The sequence below is a fragment of the Egretta garzetta genome, unplaced genomic scaffold (assembly GCF_000687185.1).
Source record: "Egretta garzetta isolate BGI_Z169 unplaced genomic scaffold, ASM68718v1 scaffold339, whole genome shotgun sequence".
NCBI classification, from domain to species: domain Eukaryota; kingdom Metazoa; phylum Chordata; class Aves; order Pelecaniformes; family Ardeidae; genus Egretta; species Egretta garzetta.
The window spans coordinates 173,168-182,729 of record NW_009260800.1 but is presented as its reverse complement, the minus strand read 5'-3'; the positions used below and the strand labels follow the sequence as shown (position 1 = coordinate 182,729).

Genomic DNA, 9,562 nt, shown 5'->3' with positions numbered 1-9,562 from the left:
CTTTGACACAGGTCACAGGACATAAAATAGTCCTTGGAGTACCCATCCATAGATCTTGGGTGGTGAACTTCACTTTGGGGAAGATTTGGGTGCCAGCATATTCCCTTCAAAGTTTAGAATAAAAGGGAGCATTCGGGATAGTAAGTGTTATAATCATGTAGAGGCAGGGGGACAGAATAGGAAAAACTAAACAAGATCAAAAAATGGCTTGCAATGGTGAAGTGTTTCACATAGCAAAACGAGAAAGCGAGTGAATTTGAATTAAATTGAGTGCAAAAATTAAACCAGTGCATAAAGGAGGTATTTCTAAACTATATTATAGGTACAACACCATGGCCAGGCAGCTAGCAAAGCCATACTGCTTTTATTGAAGAGAAAAAGAATAAGAAAAACATTAAGAGGAAAAAAACCACGGTTGCACTACAAGTCAAAATAGGTATCGTGAAGAACACAAAGAAAAGGAAGTCAACTAAAAATTTTTGGGTAAAAAAGGCAATACTCCTAAAAATAGCATCAGTTATTTTCCTTTACATAGAAAAGCAAAGGCAAGACTTGCATGTAGAGAGTTACAGAAGAAGGGAAAATTAACTATCAAATTGACATGTTCGGTTAAAGGATAACATATGAAAAGATGCCAAAAAATTTAATTCACTTTAAGAAAAGGCTCACAGCTGATGAAGGCCAGCAAATTGCTTTTGCTTTCAATGCCTTGTTAATTTATTCCAGATTTCACTCTTGCTCCAAAACTGTCTGCCAAGGCTAACAAATGTTTCGTTGCCATACAACTAAGTCACATGTGTGACTGGTTATGGATCAGAGGGCCACATAAGCTGGACATCCATTTGAAAATCACCTGTGTTTTAAGCAGATTTCCTTTGCTACAGACAGCGATGGACAGAAAGGGGCAACCACTGCAAGAGAAAATGAATGCCATAATGGTGCAATCAGAAGGGAGTAACCGAAGAGGACAGGGTAGCATGATCAACCTGCAATCATCAGAAATTTTACATTACTGAATTGGAGGGGGGGAAAAAAACAATTAAGCTAGAGAGGCCGGAAAAGAGATTTTTCAGCAGTGCAATACACTACAAAACTGAATTTAGAACAAGCGCCCATAGATAAGGGCAAATACTGAAATATACTGTATTTCAAAATGAGGTAAGCTTACTTCAAGAGAATTAGAAGAGATATGCCAAGAACTGGAGGGAAATAAGCAATACAAAATACACACTGATTGGAATGAAATCTTCTACAGAAGTAGAGAGGGGCCACCCAGTAGAGCCTAGCTGTGACACACTTAAGACAGAGAAGAAACGTATTTTCTTCCAGGACTCAAAGGAAAACAAGGATACCAGGTCAGAAACCTTAGATGGATACCCTGAAAGTCACTACACAGGAAAAAAAAAAAAAGGCTGACCTCATAAATAATATAGCTCTGTTGGTTTTGCGTGCTTAAGTAATAAAGCGACTTTTAAATCTGCTTGTTTTCTAGACCTGAAGACTTCTATAATCCCTGCTATTTTCCTATTTATTCACAGGCAACAATTACAGTACATTCAACCAGACAAGAAAACTGTTTAAGAATGTTACTTCATTGTATTTTCAGGTTACAACACTTTCAAAAACTTGAAAAATAGGTAATCACAGTTTTAACAAACACTGGCAGGATAAAGAAAAAGATGGCCCATTTTGTCAAATGCATCAGTGTTACACATACTAGTTTTCTCCAACTCCAGAGTAAGCAATACTGCCATTCCATCTTTCAACCATTTAATAAAATGTATATATGAAAAGATTACCTGATTTAAGACACAGATGCATAATAATGAAAGGGTGCTTGTTTTAGAGGCTATCTAGGAAGCAAGTTCTCCCATAGACTTTGTTGTTATTTTGGGACCTTTCTATTCCAGTCCTCAAAAAACCTATAAATACATTTGTTATTTACATCTCAACCCTGACATTTAAGCATCATCAGAAATAAAAATAAGGACAAAAAGAACAGAAGAATGGGCTGTCTTACTTTATGCCACACACTTATAAAAGACGGCAATTCTTTAAATGTTTCCTGATTTACACTAATTCATGCAATAACTGCCAAGCAAGACCCTGCTTCTTTCACTTCTGCAGCTGCCAACAGAATCAAACAGACTGGAGGATCAAGCTTTTGATTATACTAACACAGAGTTTAATTTAAAGAATACAAACCTACAATGGAAGGCTGTAAAATATATTAATTCACCCAAGTATCTGTTCGAAAGGGGTAACTACAAATCTAGAAATGTACTATTTAGACTGCAATCACTGCTTCAGTAACTAGCATTTTCCAAGCAGCAAAATAGCTTGCTGTGTGTTTTCATATTCATTGAGTTAATGTAATCGTCCTTATTAATAAGGAGTTGGCTGCTTTCTAACCAGCCTTACAAGGAGGTCCTGGTATTTTCCCAGCCCAGGCAGAAAATCAATTTTCCCCTTTGTTAAGGTGTCACTGAGGTAAAGGCACCACTATTTTATAAAGATGTCCCCATAAAAAAATGAATAGAATAGCCTGCCCAGGCCCCACAGACCACTGAGAGGCTGCTTTCAACAGCAAAATGTATTTGAAAGCTTCTGGAGCTGGTCTGTACTGCCGGTGAGGCTAAGCACTACACTCAGTGTGGATTAGATAGTGGGTTTCCTCCCCCAAAAACCTGGAGAACAGACCTGACCTAAATCCAGCACTGGTGGCAGGGGACATCACCTTGTTTTCCTTAGAGACCCCATTGCGTGCCTTCAAAAAGAGCAAGCAGCAAGGAGATAAAAGGAACTGCTTCACTAAAGATGCTTTGAGGTACACTGTTGGGCTTGGGGAGGAGGTGTGGGGCGGAGGGGAGGGCTTAGACCTTTAAAATAAATCAGCAAGAAATAATCAAGACTAAACAAGGAAAATTTCCCTGTAATTTTTTTTTTAAAGCTTCCTCTAAGCGGTAACACTGCATATAAAACTTCAAAGGTACTCTCTTAATACAATATTAAATTGTGTCTTAATAGAACTGCAGAATTTTAACTGTTCATAATAAACACATTAGCTTATTTATTCAGCATGAATAAAGACAGACACTCGTGTTAAAGATACTGCAATCACCCTGCACAATGATGAATTAAGACCGTGGCTATTATAATTTCTGTTGTCAGGAAAGGGAAGAAAAAAAAAAAAACCAGAAGACTGAGTTGTACAATCACAACAGTGAACAAGATAAAAGTTAACTGGATGACTGCCTGCATTTTAATTTGCTAGAATCAGTACAGACATTAATAAGTATTTCTTTGCTTTCATGACAAGAAGTCTATTCTTTAGCATACTCATCTGTGATTAGGCTAAGACTCCAGTATTACTAGTAGAGAAGCAAGACCAGCTTCTGCTCTGTCCCTAAACACAGGAGCTGATCAAGAAGACAATGAAAGTCAAAATTCCTGAGTGCTTTCCCTCCCCCTTACACCCTCTTAATTTCATTCACAAACCCCACTGGCCAGAAGTACAAGCGTTACTGTTAAACATGAACTGCCTATGCAAAAACAGGGTTTTAAGGATCAGTAAAGCATCTCTACTGAAGTCCTTTATAAATATACAGTACCACAGCCCAGTACAATCATGAACTGGCCACAGGGCTTTCAAGGAACAGCTCGCTGCAGCAGAAAAGGCCAGAGTTTCATTCCCAGTGCCACTGGCCATCAACTGCAAGCATCAGTGCAGACGGCAATACACCCCATCCCCTCTATCAATAGAAATTCACACGTCGGTTGGTAAGGAACTGGGTTTAGTCTGTATCAGAAAAATCTTAGATGAATTCAACACCCTTCATGGAAATATTAATCCTTATTTCAGATACAAGGGGGTTTTTTTTTAGGTGTGTTTTGGTTTACAGCTAAAGCACAAAAATCTTTTTGCCACACCAACTTCAGCTACAACCACCAATGACACCCTTCCCAGCCAGGATACGTTTGTTCTACAAAAACATTACGCAGAGTAGAGGGAATTGCTTAAAGTCGTGTACTGCTCAACTGTGATTTGTCATCAGACGTGCCACAATTTTTCATGTTTTTACTGCTATCCTCTGCCAGTGGGTACTCAATAGGGATTTCAGTATCATTTTTACTTGAACCACTGTCTTTGTGCAACACAGAAAGGCAATTATCGTTCTCGGTATAGCCATTAGTTTTAGCCAGGGGGGGCTCCTGCTGACTGCAGCACAGATGAGAGTCACAAGCTTTTGAGATGCAGGGCGAGCTGCACAGTAGCTGGGAGGTCTTGTGGTCAATGTACTCGGGCTGGATGGTCACAGAATGGATCCCTGCTTCATGGAAAACCTTCCGTATTTTATAAGCAGCATCTTGGTAATCAGTAGGGGTTTGGCACTTGATATGAAGAGTAGCAATATTCTTCCCACCTGCAAGCTCCCAGACATGCACCTCATGAAGGCTGCTAACCCCCGGTACACGAGCTAGTCTGTCAGCTGGAAGACATAAGAGAAAGATATTAGAGGCTTTGGTGTACTGGGTAATTACTAGCTTTCCCATTAAGAGCCCTATCCGAAAGCAGCAGTCTCTGAAATACCTTTTTAAAAAGAACCGTACTTGTAAATTCTGTCTACTCCCAGCTGCCTTCGGCTCAGCCTCCAGATGACCACACAAGCAGGCCACCCTTCCTTTTGGCTTCACCCCGCCCCTCAGGCTCCCTAATGGTAATTTACCCACCATTCATAGAAGCAACATTAGAGCACCACTTCTTTGGCAAAGACCCCACATCTTCTGGTTTCTCTAACCCTGAGCATGGTGGAATTCCAGAAATAACCAGTGCGCTGCCCTACAATTAACCAGCGTGAACAACACCAGAGAGCTACAAAATTAACCAACCTTAATGGCAATGTCTAAGCTGTTTTGGAAGCCTTTTAGAAGAAGCTGCTGCAGGGTTGGGAAATATTGTAATTCAGTGTTGTTTCTTTCACAAACACCCCACACAAAGCATTAACAGCTCAAGACCTGGTATTTTTGATGTATTGTTGGAGTACCACATTCTCAAAATGCATGCTTTAACTAATCCAGAGAGATTTGAGTCATGTTGCTAGGACACAGGCATGTGACTATTTCTCACAGTTCCTGAGAATTTGGAGCTATTATGAGTAAATAATCCAAACATGTCATTCCAGAAATAACATATGCATTGAAATGTATCATTAAAATTAATAGCACTTCAACAACAAATTTTACTTACTCAGTAGTTGCATATTAACACCTTTGGGAACCATCTGCAACAAAATAATTGAGGTCTCCTTGATAAGCGGGAATGCAGAAGACAAGATGATGAACACCATAATTATTGTCAGGCTCGGATCGATGTAGCACTGCCAATTACACGGAGCATTCCCCAGAGGAAGTACATGGAATATTGTAGCAGCAACTACCACGACCACAGATCCAAGCGCGTCTCCCATAACATGCAAAAGAACACCTGGAACAAATGGCAGAATTTCCATTAGCAGGGGTTTTTTGAGGGGTGGAGAGTGAAGCTGCATTTTTCAAGTCTGTTCTACTTTACATGAAAAACACAATATTCCAAGCACTAACATCATAGCCGAAGTTTTCAATAACAGCTTTCAGAACAAACCAGCAAGGGAAATACTGACTCTGAAACCACAGCTGCTGAAGTGGGATGCATTATTAAACACATAGGGTATGCTAGCAACCATGGTCCAACTGCAATGCCATGGCAATGGAAAATGTGTTTGCTTAAATGCCTGCAGATTATTAAGAGATCCTTGGGAGTAGACAGAATTTCTGATGAAAAATTGATGACTAAATCTATCCGTTCTACCCTGGAAGCCCAGAGGGCCACTGACCAGTAGGAGTTATTCTCCTCCATCAGCTTCTATGATGCTGCTGAAATCTGAAAAATTACCTAAGTGAAACCTAAGCCTATTCCCATGGCTCCAAATGCCCTCAAACTCCATTTTTTGGATCAAGTTTCAATTACTAGCCACATTAAACCTCGTCCCACCAACACTACTAGCCCTCAGACCCCCAGAAAAACAGAATCCGGTTTGAGAGTTAGTCAGAGGGACACCACGGTTTAATACGTGCCAGGACTACTCCAAATTGAGAGGAACGCTGGATAGCACTTTTTACATCTATAGATATGGTTTTGCACAAAAGGTAAAGGTACAAAACAGGCTCTTGTAATAATACATTTTTAGCTGCCCTTTCAACTACAATGACCAAAGTAGTCTTCTTGCTATAAAGTTACAATAATCTAAAAGCTTCTTTTTGCTTCCTTTCTTTTTCACTGCTTTACATCATCTTCCCTCTTTCCATCATTGCTCAAATGCACTCCAGTTTCATCAGTATTTACTGTTCAGGCTCGGATTTCAGTCCAACCCATGCCTAATTCATAACATCTCTAAATATATTAAGTTAATTTCTTTCTTATATTCAGAGCCTGTGAGAGAATAAAATGGACCATCTCCCTTTCCCACCTCGATGACAAGCGCTTTCCAGAGCTTCACTCCAATTTAATCGCTTCCTCTGGGCTGGAGAAGCCATAAAAGGCTCCCTCTGAAACTCATCAACAACACAATGAAGAGTTTTGACTCTTCAGTGGTGCTGGACACTGGATTAGCCCTAGAGCCATGCCTGCGCTGCTGCTTCTTGCCAGCTCTTTGCATGAACATTGCTCTTCAGTGTGAGAAATGAAGCTGATGACCACTGGAGTTCCTCTGAATCACTCAAGATAAGAAAGTACAAACTTCCAGGGAGTGCAGCATTTTCTGCTGGAGTTAGGCATGTTCTGCCCCACTTGGCAGGCTCCCACAGGGCTTTACTCCTCCTAACAGTGGTGCAGTGTTTTCTTTTCATTTACAAATAATCCTGATTCAGCATGGGCTATCACCTATTGCATGAACAAGTGGGACAGGCAGGATGCAATTGCCAAGGCAACTAACTGGAGAGCATAGCTTAAAAAGAACAGGAAAACGTTTCAGAAAGTGTCCTCTTGAATTAAGAAAAAAAAGTAAGCATGCCAGAATTATGATAAACGATGAATTGAGCATATGGAATTTGGAAAACGCTTATTTTACATTATTAACATTGTTAATGTGGACATCTTGGTTGCGCATTACATAAAGGGGGCCTAGACAGAAATGAACCTATTTCCCTATAGACCCCCAAGAGCTGTGGTTATAAAACAGAACTGAAAATGAATTTTTAGTAAATAAAGTCGGTATGGTAAGACCATACGTAACACAGAGTTTCCAACAGCTTGTGTTGGAAAGTCTGAACTACCCTGCATATGCTCAAAAGGAATAATTTTACACTACAATAATTAACCCAGTCAGGCAGAATGTCTGGATTCCTGTTCCCACCACTTTTAAATATCAAGGAACCAATTCCTCTGCAGATCCATTTTGTCCATCCATGTTTTTCAGGGAGGCTCTGATTCTATAATGTACAGATTTTTTTGCCAAGTGATTAAGAAGTAAGTATAGCTATATAACTAACTTACAGCAGCAAAGAAAAAACATAGATTTTCAATCAGAATTGTGAAGACACACATTGGTAGCACTGGCTAAAGAAGCGAGGAATATTCGTAAGGACAATACAAATAGATTTTGCAAAGATGACATACTAAAGTTAAAGTAGCACCTCTTTTTAAAAATCAGAGAAGGCAGGTACCTTGATATATATAATATATATATAAATATTTTTATATATACATGTACATATATATATATATAAATAACCGATATAAAACTTCTTATCCTGCAGACATTTTTGAAAGTTTCCAGCATCTTTATGCCTAAGCACTGTCGTTCAGGCAAGGAAGGCCCGCTCTGAAATACGCTCTTTGGTTTCTTATCCTTCTCTCCTCCACCCCCAAAAGCAATGGTTTGCTTTTCCTGCTCCAATAACTTAATGCTATAATACCATAATACCCAGGGACACCAATTTCTAGACATTCAGGAAAGTGTTGTGGCTCTAGCACATGGTTTGATATCCAAAGCATCTTCCCTTACAGACACATTTGTGTAACTCTGAAAACGCTTTTGAGAGACAAGTAGACAAACACACAAAAAACCCAAAACCCCATGTGCCTGACTGCTATGTTGACCTCTTTAAGCTGAACTCACGTGATGCCAACCTACACAACTCTGGAGCAATATCAGATGCTGATAGGTGACCATAAGAAGCCTGAAACTGCCACCCTGTTTCAGCTTTCTGACAGCCCTTTCCTTGAAGGACAAACTCAATGTTTAATATACTCAAAGATACCTGCTTTTGGCTCTGCTCAGAATAGGTATGTAAATGTGGATGTATATAAACACCTACGCAGAGAGGGAGAGAGACACTTGGTTAATTTATTCCTAGAAGTAGCTATACAGTTTCACTCTGCAGATACCCAGAGACCTGCTGGGCTACAACATAAAAAGGGTTGATACCATCACAGGCTCTCTCAGGGAACAGGTTCACAGCTCAAGGACCTGGAAAAACACTGTGCCGAAGCACAGTTTCAGCACCTTCTCCCTCGTGCTGACTACAAAACATTGTTAACCTCGGGATTTCAAAAAATTCAGTTTTCTGCCAAAAAGCATTTTCAAGTTGAAAACTGCTCAATGACTACAGCAGTGACACGCAAAGAAGCGCCTCATAGGTACCTGCTCTACCTTCCTACAAGGCCTCTAGTGGCTTCAGCTTAGTGCAAGAGGCTTGGTCTCCTTTCCAAAAAGTTCAGCTGTACTCTTCTAAAGAATTAAAATCAAAATGTAAACACACTCGGAGCCAAATCAGCATCACACTATTTTGTTATTATCTGTGCTATTCCATACAAGCAAAACCTTTCTGCTAAAGATAACTGGGACCATATAGACAGAAGAGTCCTGGGCTTTTGCTCCATTTCTTACTGATACTTGGGGGGGGGAAAAAAAAAAAAAAAAAAAAAAAGATAGTCTGAAATGGAAACCAGAAAGTGTTTAAAGTTATTATAATATTAGCAGTATACTCCCGTACTGTACCTCTGATGTTCAAGGCTTCGGACTTCCTCTCTTTTTTCTTCTCAGGCCCCTCTTCAGGGCTTTTTTGGTCATTTGGTGAATCACCTGCATTCAAAGAAGAAACGCTGTGTTGTGTATAAGTTCTACAAACAGAAAAAACATCATCCTTCTCAAAACCAACTTATTTCAAAGATGACAAGAAGAAAAAAAAAACCGAAAAAAAACCCAAGCCAAAATATTTTCCACACAGCTCTCTTGAGCAACACCTCCCTCCCCCATCCCAAAGGGACGCCCGGTGTAAAGTACAAGGTGAAAGAGTTGGTGGATGTCTGAGTGCGCCTAGTGAAGTTCCCCAGGGCCCACGGGTGGGCTCACGGCTTCAAAAGGGCCCAGAGGATGGGTCTGGCAGCTCACCAGATCCCGAGGGCAAAGAGGGGGCAGAGAGGGGATGAGGCAAAATGGGGAAGGGCACAAAGGGTGGGGAGGGATGCAGGACATGAGGGGAAGGCTGGGTGGCGAGGCGGCGAGGGTGCAGCCGAAAGGCA

At 40.4% G+C, this 9,562-nt stretch overlaps 1 protein-coding gene across 1 annotated transcript in view; it reads right to left on the bottom strand.

Annotated features, from left to right (window-relative positions):
* Positions 1-1,074: 1,074 nt before the first annotated feature.
* Positions 1,075-9,562, bottom strand: part of SLC30A10 (solute carrier family 30 member 10) — a 22,068-nt gene continuing 13,580 nt past the window's right edge. Inside the window, exons 2-4 of the mRNA XM_035902207.1 lie at positions 9,039-9,122; positions 5,245-5,485; positions 1,075-4,483 (exon numbers count right to left, since the gene is read on the bottom strand). Of these exons, the coding sequence (XP_035758100.1) occupies positions 4,018-4,483; positions 5,245-5,485; positions 9,039-9,122 (791 nt within the window). The 3' untranslated portion in view covers positions 1,075-4,017. The remainder of the gene's footprint in view (positions 4,484-5,244; positions 5,486-9,038; positions 9,123-9,562) is intronic.